This window comes from Oryctolagus cuniculus, chromosome 11 (genome assembly GCF_964237555.1).
Source record: "Oryctolagus cuniculus chromosome 11, mOryCun1.1, whole genome shotgun sequence".
NCBI lineage: Eukaryota > Metazoa > Chordata > Mammalia > Lagomorpha > Leporidae > Oryctolagus > Oryctolagus cuniculus.
In genome coordinates this window covers 32,825,911-32,846,101 of record NC_091442.1, presented here as the reverse complement: position 1 = coordinate 32,846,101, position 20,191 = coordinate 32,825,911, and the positions used below count along the sequence as shown (strand labels likewise).

Here is a 20,191-nt window from a genome sequence, read left to right as displayed (position 1 = left end):
AAGTCATCTGGTATGATAAGAAACTATGTCCACCAGATGATATTTTAGTGCATTTTCAGTAAACAGAGTAGTCTTCTTCCTTGTACTGAGCACATATAATACTGATCAGGGGTCAGTATTTTCTTTTCTTTTTTCTTTTTAAGGATTGATTAATTGATTTGAAAGGCAGAGTTACAGAGAAAGAAGGTGAGACAGAGATCTTTTCCATCTGCTGTTTCACTCCCCAAATAATTGCAACAACCGGGGTGGGGGGGGTGGCTAGGCTGAAGTTAGGTGCCTGGAATCTCTTCCTGCTCTCCCATGTGGATGGCAAGGGTCTGTATACTTGGGGCATCTTCTGCTGCTTTTCCCAGGCACATTAGTAGGGAGCTGGTTCAGAAGTGGAACAGCTGGTACTTGAACAAGTGCCCTGAATGGATGCCATTGTCACAGGTGGCAGCTTTACCCACTACTCCACAATGCCAACCTCAGGGATCAGTGAAAGCAGTCAGTTTACGTTGCAATTAAATAAAAATATATTAAAAAATTCTAAAACTGAGGTTAGTTTTCATCAGTTATTACTTTGGAAACATATATAACAAATCTTTAATTATATAGTACCACAAATCCTAACATTTATAAGAGACTCGAAAGCTGTTGTGGATTCAGAGAAAGTAAATGAATAAAGATTTATATCTGCAGTTATAAAAACACAACTTGATTCATGAGTCTAGCAATAATTACCTAACAGACCACAAGATGGCAGGGTTTCTCTGAGAAGTTGAAATAAATCCCTTAATTTAAAACAAGAGAATTCAAATGGAGATTATGACAATAAGAGGATGTTTTGAAAGTACTAAGAAATGTTGAAATTAGGTAGCAACCTATTTAAGGAGATAATTTACTGAAATCTACAGAACACCTTGGGGTTGCCTTAATCATTTATTTTGCAGAAAGGGCAAAAGACAATGTCCAGAAGGACTCAGATAGCACAAGATTTATCCCAAGCATATAAGGAAAGTAAGACAGTGGATATTCCTAAAGGAAATTCCAGAATACATCCATGGGTCAGAATGGAGGCTGACTGACTTTTAACATAGTTTTCTTTGATACATTTCAGAGCTTAATACTGATAGTGGCACTGCATGATCAAAATAAGCAAAAACTGTATTTAAAACACAGTATTTTCTCTTACAAAATATATCTTTATCTGACAGAACGGCATAGAGAGATAGTGAAAGACAAGGAGAGAGATGTTCCACCTTCTGGTTCATTTCCCAAATAACCACAACAGTCAGGGCTAAGCCTGGCTGAAGCCATGTGGGTGGCAGGGGCCCAAGCACTTGGGCCATCATCCACTGCTTTCCCAGAAGCATTAGCAGGAGCTGAATTAGAAGCTGAGCAACCTGAACTTGACCCAGCACTCTAATATGGGATGTTGGCGCTGTAAGCAATGTAAGTAACCCACTGTATCACAGTGCAGGCCCCAAACACAGTGTTTTCTAAAAAGTTGGGAACTGTACAAGACAGAGTATCCATTGAAGATATCTTTTGATATGTCAGATACTTCTTTTGCCTGCTGGCTTTCAGAATGCTGAGTTACTTGTCATAAGCAATGTTTTTGATTGGACACGGTTTGGTGACCAGGGCTATCAAAGAAGGAAGATAACAATCTTACAAATCAAGAGTTTTTTACATTTTCTGTGAAGCTTAAGTATTTGATGCATCCTTTCCTTTTTCACCAAATATAGATAAAATACTTTATATGTGTCGGTGTTTAAAATCATTGCTGTGTCTGTAGGGATATGTCTATTGTGCTGAAAAATTGTATAGAGATGGGGGCTTGGGTTTAGGAGAAAAGAAAAAAAATTATAGAGAGAAGTCTCAGATTACTCTAGATAAATTAAACTTCTGTGTGTATCATTAAGAATAAAGCCAGAATAAAATATTTTTATTTAATTCCATCAACATAAAATAAGAAACCAATGGGAGTGATTTAGATTTTGAGAATTGTAAAAATAAAACTAGATTCATTTTAATCAGATTTACTGGTTCTATGCAATTTAGTTAGCCATTGTATCTACTTGTGAGTGATATTTAATATGGACCATTTTATATTATGTCAGTAACTGCTTGGATTGAAGCTATTGGCTGTTTTTATAGCTGCAAGGGTCTAAACCAGATGACTGAATCATTCTGATTTAATTCCTATGTTATTGGAAATGTAAGTAAGTTTTAGCTGAGAATATGTTTCCTCACTCTTTGAAAAGGATTTGTCATCAAATAGAGTCCCAGGGGGCAGTAAGAATAAAGGAGGATGTAAACTCTACTCAAACACTGATGAAATTTCATTTGCTCATAAGTAATTCATCAGGAAAACTGTCCCTTCTGTCTAATACTACATTGTAGGTTTTATGATGGTTTAGTAAAATTATTAAGGATGGCTAGGAGCAGAGTAATGAGAATCTGATTAGGAAAAGGAAGTATGGAGATATTTTAAATAGGTGGGGTTCTGTAAGTAGTAATTTGCCTGTACTTAAAAAACTTGATAAAGGCACAGGGAGTGTAATTTTTTATGGATTCCCATATTATGAGTAAACATTGAAATGTATCTAATTATTAGGGGAGGGGGACTAAAGAAATCTGTTATTATGAGCAAAAGAACTAGCAAAACCCTCTACTAATATTTTTTCCAGATCATGAACTGTAAAGAAGTATAACTCTTACTAAGTATGAATGTGATTGTTATTCTCATTGTCCCAGTGTTATAAGATTTGACTTATTCATTAAAACTATTTTGGATACATAAACCTTTCTGGGAACTTATATATATATAGACAAATTGCAGACTTGAATTATAGTGAAAGCAGGAGAAGCAAATATTCTTGGTCCTCATTATAAGAAAAAATTTTTTTTTCTGTTTGCAGCATCTTCACAATTATTTCACAGTGACCCTTGGAATTCCTGCTTGGTGTTCTTATGTCTTTTTCGTCATAGCAACCTTGGTTTTCGGCCTTTTAATGGGTCTGGTAAGAGATGATGCCAATTTTTTTTTTCTGTCTTTGTAGCATTGCAAACTATAAGCCAAGAAAGAAAAAGAAAATTAATAAGCATTCTTCTATGTGTAATGTAAGCACTTAAATAGCATTTTCTTGTTTTATACTACTTACAATGGTAATATGAAATATAATGGAAAATTCATTGATTATGCTCTAATTTTATCACATAAATATTCTGAGGAAGTATGCTGCTGTGCTGCTCAGAATATAGACAGTGATGGAAGAGAAAATATAGACTCTGCTTGAATTGTTCATCAGTTTTGAAGACAACCATGTCAGCTTTGATTTCAAGCTTTGCCTACTTGACCAGAGCACTAGGGTGATAGGTTGAAGGGGTGAATGTGTTTCTTGGGTAGATGGAAGATTTTCTTCTTGCTCGTGTCAGCTTTGATTTCAAGCTTTGCCTACTTGACCAGAGCACTAGGGTGATAGGCTGAAGGGGTGAATGTGTTTTTTGGGTAGATGGAAGATTTTCTTCTTGATCGTGTTCTCCAATTGAACCTCCAATCCTGAACAACTGCTTTTAAGCATGTTGTGGTTTTCCCAGAGTGGATGGTGCAAGATAATATAAATAAAACAACACAGTCATTGCTGTGGATAAAATTAAGATTCAGAGTGATTTCCATGTCTTCTATGGAAATGAAAATCACTCTCTAGTATGAGTGTACGTTTTCTCATAGATATTTTCTGGTGAGTTTTGGAATTATAAGTATATTCACATAACTTTATTTTTTATTATTTTTAATAGTAGGATTTTTAAAAAAAGATTATTTGAGAGGCAGAGTTACAGACAGAGGGAGGGACATAGAGAGGTCTTCCATCTGCTGGTTCACTCCCCAGATGGCTGCAATGGCTGGAGCTGAGCTGATCCAAAGCCAGGAGCCAGGAGCTTCTTCTGGGTGTCCCACGCAGGTGCAGGGGCCCAAGCACTTGGGCCATCCTCCAATGCTTTCCCAGGCCACAGAAGAGAGGTGGATTAGAGGAGAAACAGTCAGGACTTGAACTGGCACCCATGATGAGATTCCAGTGCTGCAGGCAGAAGCTTAGCCCACTATGCCACAGCACCAGCCCCTGTATTCACATAATGTTAAAGGCCACTATAAATATTTTAGCATGTTTTATTCCTTGATAAAAATAATTTATTTTTCTCTTAACCTATACTTGATCAATTTGATTGTATTTTAAATTCTAATTAAGATAAGTTCTTGAAAGTCTTTGTAATAAATACTAATCACATATCTTCTAAACTTTTCTGAAATGGGAAGAATTGATTACTAAAAATTTGTGTAAAAGAACAAACTTCTTAAAGTCTATCCTCATGTCTGTTTAAAGTATTTTTATATAATTTATTATTTATTTTTATTTACTCAAGAGGCAGAGAGAGAGAACTTTTGTCTGCTGGTTCACCAGTACTCCCACCCCCAAATCCTTGCAATATCTAGGGCTGGGCCAGACTGAAGCAGGGACCTGGGACTTCAATCTAGGCCTCCTATGCAGTGAGAAGAACCTATTATTTGAGCAATCCCTGTACCTCTCAGGGTCAGCACTAGCAGGAAGCTTGAGTTACAAGCCAGAGCCATTATTTAATCCAGGGACTCAGATGTGGAATGCAGGCTTTTTAACTAGTATTTTAACCACCATGCTCAATGCCTGCCCCTAGCAAGGTCTTGGTAGAAATAAGCTCAAGGGAGCAGGCATTTAGCCTAGTGCTTGAGACATCGGTCTTTCATATCAGGGTACCTGGATTTGATTTCCAACTCTGGTTCTTGATTCTTGCTTCCTGCTAATACAGGCCTGGGAGGCAGGATGATGGCTCAAATAATTGGGTTCCTGCCACTGAAGTGGGAGACCTTGGTTCTGGTATTGTAGGTATCTGGGGAGTATACCAGAGTATGGGAATTCTGTGTTTTTTTTTTTTTCTTTTTCTTTTCTCTTTCTTTCTCTCTCCCTCTTTGTATCTCAAGTAGTTAAATTTAAATATCAAGATTCTCTGAAAGAAATGGGGAAAATGGAGTCTTTTAAAATAAATATTAAGGCATGACCTCAGAGCTGCGCCTGCCCTCAGTCAGACAGAAAAACCTGACTCTGGGTGGGGGGTTGAAATAACAGGAGGTTAGGACTTAGTGAATGTGTGGAGCTAAGAAACTGAGATGGTGAAAAAAGAGACGGTGGGTGAGAGAACTCACGGAGTTCATGTGAGTACTCTCTAGAGAAGCTACAATTCGGTAACCTTGGCAACCGTTGGGCGACTGCAGGAGAATTTGAGCCCACACTGAGGGCAGGACAGATTCTTTGGTCCTTGGGAAAGAGCAGACAAATGATATACCCACAGGAGCCAGAGATCGGAAGCTGATTACCTTCAATTCTGCTCAGCTGTACCCTTCTGAATCAAAAAAAAAAAAAAAAAAAAAAAGGAGAGAGAGAGAGAGATTTACCACGCCTAACCTGAGTGTGTCACCTTTGGCACACCCTTAACCCTGAAGAACCAAACAGAGCTCTCTGGCCACACCCATCTCAAGCCTCTAAGGCTCCTCCAAAAGCAGACAGTCCACTTAATACAGTTATAGTATAACAAGAAAAAAGCACCTCAGCGAGGGAAGAAGAATTCAAAGAATATCTGCACAATGCCAAGCAACAAACACAGAAACCAAGGAAACAAGAACAAGGAAGACATCATGATGCTCCCAAATGAACATGACACTCCAATACAAGATTATGAAGATGATGAGACAGAAGAAATGCAAGACACAGAATTCAAAAAATTTATGATAAGAACATTTAGAAGCTATCAAAAACAAATTCTTGAACTTCAGAAATCCTTACTGGACAGAATAGAAAATCTCTCTTGTGAAAATGAAATCTTAAGGAGGAATCAGAATGAAACACAGAAACTAGTAGAACAGGAAAGTGTGATAGTGAAGAGAAATCAAAATGAAATGAAGAACTCAATAGATGAAATGGCAAACACGTTAGAGAGCCTTAAGAACAGAGTCAGTGAAGCAGAAGAGAGAATATCGGACTTAGAAGACAGAGCACAAGAAAGTATACAGTCAAACCAAAGAAAAGAAGAGGAAATTAGAAATCTAAAAATATTGTTGGGAATCTACAGGATACTATTAAAAAACCCAACATTCAGGTTCTAAGAGTTCCTGAAGGCATGGAGAGAGAGAAAGGATTAGAAGGCCTTTTTAGTGAGATACTGGCAGAGAACTTTCCAGGTTTGAAGAAGGACAGAGACATCCTAGTACAGGAAGCTCATAGAACCCCTAGTAAACATGACCAAAAGAGATCCTCACCACGATAGGTTGTAATCAAACTCACCACAGTGAAACATAAAGAAAAGATTCTAAAATGTGCAAGAGAGAAACGTCAGATTACTCTCAGAGGATCTCCAGTTAGACTCACAGCAGACTTCTCATCAGAAACCCTACAGGCTAGGAGGGAATGGTGAGACATAGCCCAGGTGCTAAGAGAGAAAAACTGCCATCCCTGAGTATTATATCCTGCAAAGCTCTCATTTGTGAATGAAGGTGAAATAAAGACCTTTCATAGCAAACAGAAATTGAAAGAATTTGTCGCCACTTGCCCAGCCCTGCAAAACATGCTTAAAGATGTGTTACACACACAAACACAGAAACACGGTCATCAATATGAAAGAAGGTAAAGGAAGGAAACCTCACAGCAAAAGATCACAGGAAGTTCAAAGGATATATTAGAAAATATCTTTGGGAAAATGGCAGGGCAAAGTTACTACTTATCAATAGTCACATTGAACGTTAATGGCCTGAACTGTCCAGTTAAAAGGCACAGATTGGCTGAATGGGTTAAGGAACAAAACCCATCTATTTGCTGCTTACAAGAAACATATCTTTCCAACAAAGATGCATGCAGACTGAAAGTGAAAGGCTGGAAAAAGATATACCATGCCAACAGAAATGAAAAAAGAGTGGGCGTAGCCATCTTAATATCAGACCAAGAAACTGTTAAGAGAGACAAAGAGGGGTGCTATATAATGATTAAGGGATCAATTCAACAGGAAGATGTAATGATTATCAGTGTATATGCACCTAATTACAGGGCACCAGTTTACTTAAAAGATATATTAAGGGACTTAAAGGGAGACTTAGATTCCAATACAATAGTACTGAGGGACTTCAATACTGCACTCTCAGAAATAGACAGATCAACAGGACAGAAGATCAACAAGGAAACAGTAGATTTAAACAACACTATTGCCCAAATGGGTCTAACAGATATTTACAGAACTTTTCATCCTACACATAAAGAATTTACATTCTTCTCAGCAGTACATGGAACCTTCTCTAGGATTGACCGCATACTAGGCCATAAAGCAAGTCTCAACAAATTCAAAGAAATTAGAATCATACCATGCAGCTTCTCAGACCATAAAGGAATGAAGTTGGAAATTAGCAACTCAGGAATCCCTAGAACATATATAAACACATGGAGATTGAACAACATGCTCCTGAATGAACACTGGGTCATAGAAGAAATCAAAAGAGAAATCAAAAACTTTCTGGAAATAAATGAGGACAACAGCATAACATATCCAAAACTTATGGGATACAGCAAAAGCAGTGTTAAGAGGAAAGTTTATAGCAATAGGTGCCTACATCAAGAAATTGGAAAGGCACCAAATAAATGGGCTTTCAATTCATCTCAAGGATCTAGAAAAACTGCAGCAAACCAGACCCAAATTTAGTAGGAGAAGAGAAATAATTAAAATCAGAGAAGAAAATCAACAGGATTGAATCAAAAAAGTTACAAAAAATCAGCCAAACGAGGAGCTGGTTTTTTGAAAAAAATAAACAAAATTGACACCCCATTGGCCCAACTAACTAAAAAAAGAAAAGACTCAAATAAAAAAAATATTAAAAAATAAAAGTTTAGCAGTTGATATTATAGTGAATCATAACTTGGTATAGCAGGATCACAACTCTAAGGAGCCAAGGGAAGCTTGATTTTTTTTTTTTTTATTATTTTTATGAGGCTGTGGGTGGGTCAGAGATGGATGACATGTGGGCATTTTAGCTTGAGTGTGAACCTATCAAAAGATGAATGAAAACTTCTTAGCATAAGGAGTTTTAGACTTTTATCTTTGAGTTTGATTTTAATTCCAAGAAATTGAATCAAGCCTGCCTATGAATAAGTTCAGATGGAAACTTAGATTCAAATAATCAGTGTAGGAAGGTTATTGAAGGCTTGGTTTGAAGAAAGAGAATTGATGCTGACTGTTCAAGTGATTATGTGAACCAGACTATTGCTTATTTATAAGAAGTTGAGAAGATCATTTAATTTAAAAAAATAATTTCAAAGCAGTAGGCTCATACATTTTGTGTTAATACATTTCTGAAATATAGCAGACATATATCTGTGCTCAAAGTATTATTTTTACAATTGTGAAATTTGTGAAACACTCAGCAACTGGGAATTTTGCCTTCAGTAATCTTTAATTTCATATGTACTTTTCAATTCACCTTTTCTGAATAAGTTATACAATTTTATTTATTGATTTTAAAATATTTATTTTGTCTTGGGACTCAGTTTCTTTTTCTTTCTTTCTTTTTTTATATTTTATTTTCTTAATTTTTTAAAGATTTATTTATTTGAAAGTCAGGGTTACACAGAGGAGAGGAGAGGCCAAGAGGTCTTCCATCAGCTGGTTCACTCCCCAATTGGCCACAGTGGCTGGAGCTGTGCTGATCCGAACGTGGGAGCCTCCTTCAGTTCTGCCATGCAGGTGCAGGGGCCCAAGCACTTGGGCCATCTTCTACTGCTTTCTCAGGTCATAGCAGAGAGCTGGATTGGAAGTGGAGAATCCTGGTCTTGGTCCGGTGCCCATATGGGATGCTGGTACTTCAGGCCAGGGCATTAACCTATTGCACCACAGTGCCGTCCTTCCCCCCAACCTTTTTTTTTTTTTTAAGATTATTTATTTGAAAGGCAGAGTTACAGAGAGGCAGAGTCATAGGCAGAGAGAGAGAGAAGGAAAGAAAGAGAGAGATCTTCCACTCACTCGTTCACTCCCCAAATGGCCACAACGGCCAGACCTGGGTCGATCCGAAGCCAGGAGCCAGGAGATTCTTCTAAGCCTCCCATGCGGGTGCGGAGTCCCAAGCACTTAGGCCATCTTCTACTGCTTTCCTAGGCCATAGCAGAGAGCTGGATCAGAAGTGGAGCAGTCAGGACTCCAACCAGTGCCCATAAGGGATGCTGACACTGCAGGTGGCGGTTTACCCTCTATGTCACAGCACCAGCCACATTATTATTAAACCATCTGTTCCAGAATAGTATTTTCTTTTAAGTTCTAGGATTATAGAGAAGTGTTCCTCAATTGTTTTTTTGCCTCTTAGTTATTTAGAGAATGGTATTTGTGTAGCATCCTTGGGTTTGCTATTGCTGCTGGACAAGGGTGCTTGAGTGTGGTTCTGAATGGCCTAGAAGAGCAGCTGCCCATGGCCTGCCCAGACTCCCTGAGGGATGACACATCTGTTGGGAAGTGCAGATCTAAAGGCTTTTTTTTTTTTTCAAAATATTCTCACCAACTGAGTCAAATTAAATGAGTAGTCTAGATAGAATGAATAAGGATGAAATTGCTGAGCATAGAATTTCCCAGAATAGAAGAATAGCAATTAGCTCCATACTAAGAGGCTTTGAGATGCTGTATTTCATAGAGAATCTGCAACCAACAGTTTTGAGATTCACCTGCATTTCTACTTCACAGAGTCAGTAGTAAAGGTGAGATCTTCAGGTGGGTGGTCCACTGCTCTGTGATGCCTTTGCCATTAACTGGGGACAGAAAGCAGAGCCCAGGCAGGCAGCTTCACAAAGCTTGGTTCTCATGACTCTTCAGATTCATTGTCTTGCTCTGAGTCTTCATGGAGTTCATCTTACATAGTGACCTAGAGGGACAGGACTTGTTCTGTGGAGAAGTGATTTGTTTATCAACTCATTGCTTTTCATATGCTCAGTTATTATGTTCCTTATGTGTTTCCTAATTCAAAAGATAGGGAGTCAAAATAGGGCTGCTAGTTTGATTTTTCGTTTGCTTTCTTGATTGAGTCTAGTGATGGATGAGATATTTTGCTAAAATTTTTCACATACAAATAAGAGGCTCAGGGCTTAGAAATAATGTATTTCAAACAACTGTAGGAGAGATTCTTAAGTGCATAGTCCATTTATGTGAGCATTCTGTAAGCATCACTTTCTGTCATCAGTGAATGTCTTCTGAAGGTTGGAACATAGCAAGGCTCTAGACAGTGAGAGAGCCATGAAGAACATAGATAGTGATTCAGAGGTCTGGCTAAAGTCTTTTTAGCACGAATAGTTCCATCACAAAACAATAAAAGGCCTGAGTTTCTTTTGCCTCTATTATGTAGTGTCTGTTTCAGTTGGTATTTATAAACATTGTCCAAATTTTGGTGCTTAAGTAGATTAATTTTCTAGATACAACTGACCAGTGCCTACCACAAGGTCTCCTATAAGAAGGAGGCTTGACCATCACCCTCTCTGAATGTAAATTCATCTGTCCACTTCACTTAGGTGCATACCTGTCTATACCTTTCTGGGTAGAAGTTCAAACCTGTAAGGTCCTTGCAGAAAATGAAGAGGAAGGCATCATTTTCCCATAGACTCCGTTTCAAAACCATGCCATTCATAGTGGCTTAGAAGGTAGCCTATTGTAAGGGAATGGTTCTTTAGAGCACAAGACAGACCTTGAACTGAGATAATTTGAAAACGTGAGAATATTTTCCTCCCTGTTTCTGAGAGGACAACTTATGTATGGAATTGTATACCATTAGATCATTAGTGTTAAAACAAACTTTGACAATAGTCTAGCCCAAATGCACTTCAAGTAAAAGAGCAGTTAAATAACTTGTCCAAGGTCACACAGTTAATGAGAGGCAAAGGTTAGGCTGATGTCTGTGAGCTTTTCCTAGGCCCTTATAACCAGCCAGCCCTCTCCAGGGCCCAGTTCCATCATATGTGCAACTTATTCCCTCCTAGGCTTTCTAAGAAATGCCTATATTTCTTGTCACTGTATGGTGTCTCCTTTTTGCATTGAACTACATTAGGATCAAGTTTTCTGCCATCCAGGTGGAATTCAGAAGATTCTAAAAGTATTCTATCCTATGAACGGCTAATTAACACAAGACTGTCACATTAAATATGGAAGGTTTTCTTTTTTTTTTAAGATATATTTATTTATTTGAAAGTCAGAGTTACACACACACACAGAGAGAGAGAGAGAGAGAGAGAGAGAGAGAGAGGTGTCCTCCATCCAATGGTTCACTCCCTAGATGGCTGCAACGGTTGGAGCTGCGCTGATCCGAAGCCAGGAGCCAGGCACTTCTTCTAGGTCTCCCATGTGGGTGCAGGGGCCCAAGGGCTTGGGCCATCTTCTACTACTTTCCCAGGCTGGATTGGAAGTGGAGCAGCCGGGTCTTAAACAGGTGTCCATGTGGGATGCCAGCGCTTCAGGCCAGGGCGTTATCCCACTGAGCCACAGCTCTTGCCCCAGATGGAAGGTTTTCAACCCTAGTCCTTCAATATGGAAATGTTTCCCTCTTTACTATTCAAATACACTTAAGAGCTTGCAGCTTATGGATCTATAACCCACCCACAGAGCCTTCCTGCAGCCCATTGCTCCACTTCACCTGGCATTCATGGATTTCTCTGGATCCTAGAGCTCCTGGGATATACCTTGGTATAGGTTAGGGTGCCTAGGCAGCTCTGCTACCCTTTCTCTCCTTGCTATGCCCAGAACCTTAATTGCCTCCTCATTCAAGCTCTCGTTCATGATCCTTCTGCATCCCATAACTGGAAGTATTATGTTTATTTATTTATTTTTTAAAGATTTATTTTATTTATGTGAAAGACAGAGTTACAGAGAGAAGTAGAGACAGAGAGAGAGGTCTTCCATATGCTGGGTTCACTCCTTACATGGCCGTAACTGCCAAAGCTGCGCTGATCCAAAGCCAGGAGCTAGGAGCTTCCTCTGGGCCTCCCACATGGGCACAGGGGCCCAAGGACCCGGGCCATCTTCTACTGTTATCCTGGGCCGTAGCAGAGAGCTGGATCAAAAGAGGAGCAGCTGGGACTAGAACCAACGCCCATATTGGATGCCGGTGATTCAGGCCAGAGATTTAACCCACTGTGCCACAGTGCCGGCCCCTGGAAGTATTATGTTTATATTTTAAGTATTAAAAGTCTTTATTCATTTTTTTATTGTGAGGTTCCATATTGCTTTACAATTAGGTTGCCATTTTTTTTTCTTCTTGCAAGACCTCCTCCCCTCAGATGGCAGTAGGGTCTCTTGAACTTACTGATCCACATATTGAGAAAACTAATCAATGAATATACAAACAGTAAATAGTCTTTAAAAATTGTGCTCATTTGATGATATAAAAGTGAATCAAAAAGCCTAGTACTTTGGGTTATTTAAGATTTCAAGGGTAGGTTAATCCTCTGCGTCTGGTGCTGGCATGCCTTATGGGCGCTGGTTCTAGTCCCGGCTGCTCCTCTTCCAATTCAACTTCCTGCTGTGGCCTGGGGAAGCAGTAGAAGATGGCCTAAGTGCTTGGGCCCCTACACCCGCATGGGAGACCAGGAAGAGACACCTAGCTCCTGGCTTCGGGTCGGCACAGCTCTGGCCATTGTGGCCATTTGGGGAGTGAACCAATGGAAGGAAGACCTTTGTCTCTCCCTCTCACTGTCTGTAACTCTACTCTCAAATAAATAAAATCTTTTTTAAAATAAATTTCAGAATACACATTAAACACAAACATATTAGTATTATTCTTATTTTAAAGGCATGGGTGTTATTCAAAGAGAAGTTATATTCTGAGTGTTAGGCACAAGAATAAATGTATAGCTTTCCTAAACAGGCAGCCTCTTCCTGTGTTGGATCTCTTTGTATTGTGTGGTACTATAGGGGAAAGAAAAATCACAGTTAGGTAGAGCGGCTCTGACTTATTCTAGCTTCAGTGACTCTGCCTTGGTGGACATAACCCATGAATTTCATCACTGTGGCCTGTGTTAGTGCCGGTGTGGAACACGACCTTGCAGTGATCCTACCCTGAAGAAGCTTATAATTTGTCGTGGGGACAGGAGTGTTTATTAGAAGTAGAAAGTGACTGGTGCTGCAGTCAAGGTCAGAAAAGAAGCCAGTTGTTCACTGTCTAAAGCAGGATTTAGTTCACATTGTTGAGTTTTCTCACAATTCATCTCTCTGGCGATGTCCTAATGTTTACTCTTAAGAGAATTCCCCTCTATTGGGGGTTTTCTATTAATGGGGGGGGGCACTCATGTAGCTGCACTCATGTAGAGTATTTTGGTTTGTTCAGAACAGTATTTTTAAAAACGTTTTAGATTTGGCTGAAGATTTGTTATTTTTATAGATACTTGATCCACTTATAGTGAGCTCTCTATAGACTTTTGACTTTGTGATCCCTGTTCTAAATTAATAATATTTTCCTGTGTTATGTCACATTTGAAAAGTAGGAAATTCTTAATTATATCCTTGTCCCTTTTGAAGACTCTTGACCAGCTGCTAATTATTTGTCTAAGAATACCTAATTTATAGAGGCAAGGCCTAATTTTGAGGCCCTTTGGTAATAAATGTCCTAACTACTTATTGTAAAATTACTTTTTCCCTATAGGTCTTGGTGGTAATATCAGAATGTTTCTGTGTGCCACTTCCAAGGGATTTATCTGAACGTTCTGGTAAGTATGATGAACTCATACAATACAGTTCTTTTAAAATTTTGAAGTTTGTAATTTAGTTTTTTGCTCATATAGATAGTGGGTTTTCCTTGATTTGCAAGGTGACCAAATCATCAAATTTCTTAAAATTGGTTCACTTGGTAGATTTCAACAAAAATTCTTTTTTATCTCTTTCTTAAATTAGGAAATATTTAATTTTGGTTTTTGCTTTTCCCCTTTATGTGCTGTATTAATCAGTGGACATGTTTTCTTTCATATGAACTGAAATGAGAATGGAGGGAGGAGAATCACATTTATTGAGTGTCTGTGTGTCAGTAGCATACTTACTCCCCCAAGTCCTTTTCCTGCTCTTTACTGCTTCTGGGACCAAATGGTCCTAGATTCACATGTCATTATTTCTAACTAGTTGGGGAACTTTAAATAAAGACTTATAAAACCTCATAATTGCTGTTGAATTTTATATGGGAGTTTAAGTAAAATCATAATTTTGGGGTTCTTAAACTTTTTGAGGCTTTGAGACTTTTATAGATAAACAAAAATAATCTATGATGGATAAAGAAATTGTGGTATATATACACGATGGAATACTACTCACCCATAAAAAAGAGAATGAAATCCTGTCTTTCACAACAAAATGGATGCAATTGGAGACCATTATGCTTGGTGAAATAGTTAGTCCCCAAAAAAAACAAATATCATGTGATCCTTTGAGTTCTTAAAAGTGACAAAAACTCAGTATAAAGCATCTTAGAGAAAAAAATGAAAATTTATTAGTTCACTCATCTGATAGTCCAAGGATGAGAAGTCAAGGATGGTCTGGCTTCAAGCATACCCCAGTTGTGTTAGGTTTTGATTTCTATGGGACTCATTCAGTGGCTGTCAGCTGTCCCAGCTCCCTGCAAAAGTCTGACTGTTGCCACAGACTCCTGGGAAGCACTCAGATTGACCCAGCTTGTTTTATTTGTGAACCAGTTGCCATGACTAGTGGGTTATTGAGCCTTCCACAAGGTGCAAAATATGAGGGAAACTTTGCTCTTTGTGTCCACATGCTCTGCCAGAGTCAACATAGTCGAGAGAATCTTCAGAGAGAGATGGATGGAGAAGCCTTAAAAGAGGCTGGAAAGCTGACCAGAGAATCTGACCTGTGTTATACCATAGCTTCAATGTAAAGAAAACTCGCTTCCCACAAATTTCAGTTTGCAGCTATACCCCCACTCAAAATATTACTAAGTTAACATTGCTTATTCAGAAGATGATTCTCTGTCTTCCACAGAGCAAGATCAGAGGTCAGAGGATGCTCATAGTGCTGAACAATTACAGGATGCAGAGGAGGAAAAGGATGATTCGAATGAAGAAGAAAACAAAGACAGCCTTGTAGATGATGAAGAAGAGAAAGAAGACCTTGCTGATGAGGATGAAGCAGAGGAGGAAGAGGAAGAGGACAACCCAACTGGCAATGTGGATGAGGAGAAGAATGACACCAATGACCAAGGGCTCCTGAGACAAGGCAGTGTGTCCCAGGCAGAAGTCGAACCTGATAATACTGATGACCTCCCTGAGCAGCCCCGTGTGGCTGACATAGAGGGTCTGGAAGACTCCTTGAGGCAGCGCAAAAGTCAGCCTGCCACTAAGGGACTGTAGGATTAATGATGCTCTTCCCATGAATACAGACCAAAAAATATGTCAGCTTCCCTCTGGTCTGCAGTTTAAACCAAATTCTTAATTTTTCTCTTAAAAGATGATCTCTAAGTCATATGGTTTCAAGGTAGTTTCATATATCCTAAGGGAATCTTCCAGATATGACATCAGTAAACAAAAGGACAACACAGTATTAGGATTTGTCTGAGAGCTTGGGATGGGAAGAGAGTTGACCAAAGGAGGCAACCCCCATGCTCATTAGCACCTTCCAGAAATAAGGCAGCGGGCTCCATACAAAAGAAGGTAAAGTAGCCTTTACTCCTGAGCATCCTCATTGTGTAGCAGAGGTTTGGCTTCCTCTTCTTCTGTTACAATTTGTTTTTGTCAAACGGAAGAAACATTGGTTACCACAGTGCGCAAACACTTTTTTAGAGATAGAAATTGAGAGAGCCTGCTTGGAAGTTATCCCAACCCTTTAAGTCTCCTTTGTTATGTTTTATTTGTTAGCTTTTATGTTTCCAGCTTTTTCACCTTGGGTCTCCAGGCTCCCCTTCTCTTCACTGTTATTACTGCTTAAGAGAAGATTCAGACAGCAGCTGGATTTGCATCAGCCACATTTATTCTGACTTAAGGGTGTAGATAATCAGTGACCACAACCCATGAAGCCATGAATGCCAGGCATCTAGGATGAAATGATATATTCTTCAAAAATTCAAAAGAAAGTAGAGATTTTACAGGATAGAAGTCTCTTTATTTTGGGGGGGCAAAATGTCATTATTTCCCCCAAAATTTCTTCAATAATATACTTTCTGAAGGAAAAAATCCTCTAAGTTTTGCCAAGACAAGGTATTTTTTGTGAAGAAAACTTGATATAGTGTTGTGTTGTTTTCATTTCAAGGGGTTCCCTGGCTCTTGTATTTAATATTAACTGAGAAACCATTCCTTATTTCCTTCACTGCTATGCTTTTGGTGAAAATATTAATAGAAGTCAATATCTGGAAGTGAAAGATTTGATTTTGTTTCCATCTTCCTTAATATTTTAGAGAATTGTTTCTTTGTAAATCTCTCAGTACTCAATCTACGGTAAGTTCCCAGGGATCCCAATTTCTTTTAAAAATTCTATCCGTCCACTTCCCCCTTCCTTGATTTATGTCTTCGAATAAATTCATAAAATTAGATTCTCAGCATATAAAAACTAAAGTCAATCTTAATGTCCCTTGAGTTTAGACAAAATAACAAGTACAGGTTTATGAAAATCAAAAAAGTTTGTCACCTTTAAAAAGCAATATGCAATATATTCCTATCTGCCTGTTTAGATAATGCTTTCTTTGTATTAACTGTGAGCATGGGGTTCGCTAATGCATGGGAGGTTCTGAAACTCTTTCCTCCTGTGGTTAAATGAGGTTGTTACAAACTGCACAAAGGAAGTTTCTAGAGATGTTTATTTTTCAATCTTTCTAGTTAACAGTCTTTAGCCCCAGTACAATGAGGTTCACTTAGCAGTTGTAACTGCACTCTTCAGAGTGTGACTTGAGGTTTGAGGCCATCACAGAATTTGTGGCCTAGGAGAGTTTTGACATGGGCCCCTCTTCTGCTCCTCTACACATCCTCACCCAGAATGCCACTATTCTCAAGGGGAACTTCTGTCACCCTGATGTCAGGGTTCTTTTCTGAGTCAGAGTTATGTGGTGCTGTCCTCCTGTCACTGAATTTCTTTCTCTTTCAATCCAAGAGGCAAGGTTTTCAAAGAAAACTAAGCTCAAATTCAGAGGTGTGGGAATAAGAAAGTTCTCAGAGTTGGCTTTTCTGTATAATCTCTCCCCAGACTCTTTGTGTACATATTCATTTTCTAGAGAAGTATTTCACTAAAGAGGAAGCAATCAAGAAATATAATCCACTTTTGCTTTTAAAAAATTTATTAACAATGATTGCACATATTTATGGGCCACCTAGTGACATTTCCCAACATATGTCTATAATGATTGCTGATCAAATTCACATTTCTCCTGATTTGACATTATTTTACAATTGAAGCCCTGGAGTGCCCCAACTTTGCTTTGTTTAATATTTTAAATATATATTTATTTTCATTTTTTATTTGAAAGTCAGTGAGATAGAGATCTTCCATATGCAGGTTCACTCTGCAAATGCCTACAAAGTCCAGAGTTATGTCAAGCTGAAGTCAGGAACCCCAGACTCATTCCCAGTCTCTCATGGAAGTGGCAAGAGAACTGAAGTACTTGAGCACAAGGTATACATTAGTAGGAAGCTGAATCAGAAGCAGAGGAACTGGATCTCAAGTCGGCACTCAGATATGAGATACAGATGTCCCAAAAGGGGCAGCTCAACTACTGTGCCACATGTATGCCCCACCTTTGTTTTTCTAAATGTAAGTTCTGATTGTATCCCAAATAGTACCTAACTTTAGAATTTTTTAAAAAATTCTTTTTTAGCCATACTTAAGAAAAATCTGGAGGGGGGAGAAAAATATCTTGGGAAATGGGATACCGTTAATGTTTAAATATCTGCTTGAGAATAATTTTTCTTCATTTTCTCTTTTTTAAACATTCTAACTAAAAGTTCTTTTACAAAATGGCCTGATATTTACATATTTAATTTGTTTCCAATGGAAGCCTTTGGATTTGTCTTCAATACTTATTGAATATAAAGCTAAAAGATCAAAAGTCAATATAAAATATTTATACTTAAAATTAGATCAACATTTCGGTAGGACTTTGTGGATTTTTTCCTGTAGATAATGTAATTAATGGAAAAGTCCATTGCATGGAAACATAATTTTTTTAAAAAATAAAAGAATAATCATGCTTTCTTCCATTGTAGTATCAATAATTTAATTACACAATGGTATTTTATGTAAATTAATATTAGGTGAGTGAAGTAAAAGTGACTATGAAATAAAACTGGATTTCAAAATGGGATTTTGTAGTGATTATATGTGGGTAGTTGGAATAGGGTAGCTTGTCTTTGACTAGAAGGGAAATTTGAAACTTCTAATTATTCTCTTATTGATGTCTTCAATATTCATCTCTTGCTAGATCTCCTAAACCAGCCCACTTTGCTTAGATACCATACTGAAACAACATATGGGTAATTTCATTTCTTACTCTCTCTTTGAAATATAATCATTGAACAGAATGAGGACTAGGGCCTATTCAGTTAACAGGAGTTTGTATTTCATGGACACTTATTTACCGCCTTATCTTGTGCATGTGACCCCTATCTGTTACTTTATAGTCCTCTTTGCACAAAGAATTTCAGATTAACTACTGTACGAAAAAGTGGACACATTTCCAAAAAGTTGGCTTTTGACAGTGGAAAAAACCAAATTTGGATTTTTGTGGTCCAAACCTCTTATTAGTATCTATGTTGTTGTTACATGATTTGGTTATATGTGAGTGTGCCAAACCTGTATCCCATAATGCCTTTGGGGTAGATGATGTAAATTCTTTTTAAAGCAAATGCTTGCCGTGTGACTTACAGCCAAGTCCTTTGAAGTGGAGCTGGTATGTTGCTTTACAGATAGAAAGAAAGAAATAGGCCAAAGAAAAATTAAAAACATGGAAAAGATAGGGCAGTCCTAAAATTTCAATATAAAGCTTTTGGTGGGAAGTTAAGAGAAAGGAGACAGAGACTGGTACTTTTGCTAGTATGTTGCAGTGGGTTGTCTACGTCATCTCAGTGTTGCAATGTTATTTCTGCCAGTATTATATATGTGGTGGTTGATGTATCCTGTCAAATATACCAACATCTCAAAAAGTATACATGTAAATCTTTTGTGCCAATAGAAGAACTCCTTTATATGTTATATCTCTTTACCTCAGTCTTAACGGTTTGATCCTCTGAACAAGATGATAACTTGTCTTGAAAAGGCTGGATGTGGAGTTACCACATCTGATAAAATCTGATGGGGCAACTTTGTGAAAAGCTTTTCCACAGCTAGAGGTCCAGTTGAAAGGCCTTTGATAGCTATAGCCCAGGCCATGGCCTTCAGATGACTTATTGTCAGAAAAGTTTTATGTAGACTATAATACTGTATATATGTGACTCATACAGCTTTGACTTGTTTCCAATGTAGTTTAATCATATTTAATAGATGACTTCTTCTGGAAATGCAATTTTTAATACAGAAAAACACTGCTTATTTGTAAAACAACGTATCATAAACATTGTTTATATTCTTTGTAGTAATCCGAGTTAAAGCCCAGTATATACATGTTTTCTCTTTATGTATTTGCTTCCTCAAACAGCATCTGCAGCAACTAAAATGAGAAGTCAAAATCTGTGTTTCAAGCAGTACATTGCCTGAGTTACAATTCTTTTGTTCACAAAATTGTACATAATCCTTGGTCCTATATGTTTTCATTTCAGTATAAATTTCCATTTTCATCAAACCTAATGATACTGATGACTAAAAACAAAATGGTGTATTGCTTTTCATATAAATATTTTCACAAAAGCTATTTGCATAGGCAGTGAAAAAATACTAATTTTTTAAAAATAATTTTCCTCTGTGTTTAACCTTCATCTATTTGTTCATTTCCCTGTCCTCAAGTTTGTGAAACTCAAACCATGTGCTTTTCAGCTCTTCATGGAAGAGTCCAAAGGCTCTTGCATTGTGTTGCCCATAGAAATGCACTGCACTTAACATCTCAGGTTTGTATTCTGAGGTCTCAGGTTAGCTAGGACTGGAGCAGATGCCTAGTGGTGCTACTACTCTTAAGACACTGTGGACAGACCTAGTAGTCTCC

The 20,191-nt window shown here is 38.1% G+C and overlaps 1 protein-coding gene across 2 annotated transcripts in view; it reads left to right on the top strand.

The window, feature by feature from the left end:
- The window catches only part of TMX4 (thioredoxin related transmembrane protein 4), a 58,644-nt gene extending 38,700 nt beyond the window's left edge, over positions 1-19,944 (top strand). For both annotated transcript variants that reach the window (XM_008256383.4, XM_002710979.5), the window contains exons 6-8: positions 2,907-3,008; positions 13,721-13,784; positions 15,058-19,944. In XM_008256383.4, the coding sequence (XP_008254605.1) occupies positions 2,907-3,008; positions 13,721-13,784; positions 15,058-15,425 (534 nt within the window). In that variant the 3' untranslated portion in view covers positions 15,426-19,944. The remainder of the gene's footprint in view (positions 1-2,906; positions 3,009-13,720; positions 13,785-15,057) is intronic.
- The last annotated feature ends 247 nt before the right edge of the window (positions 19,945-20,191 follow it).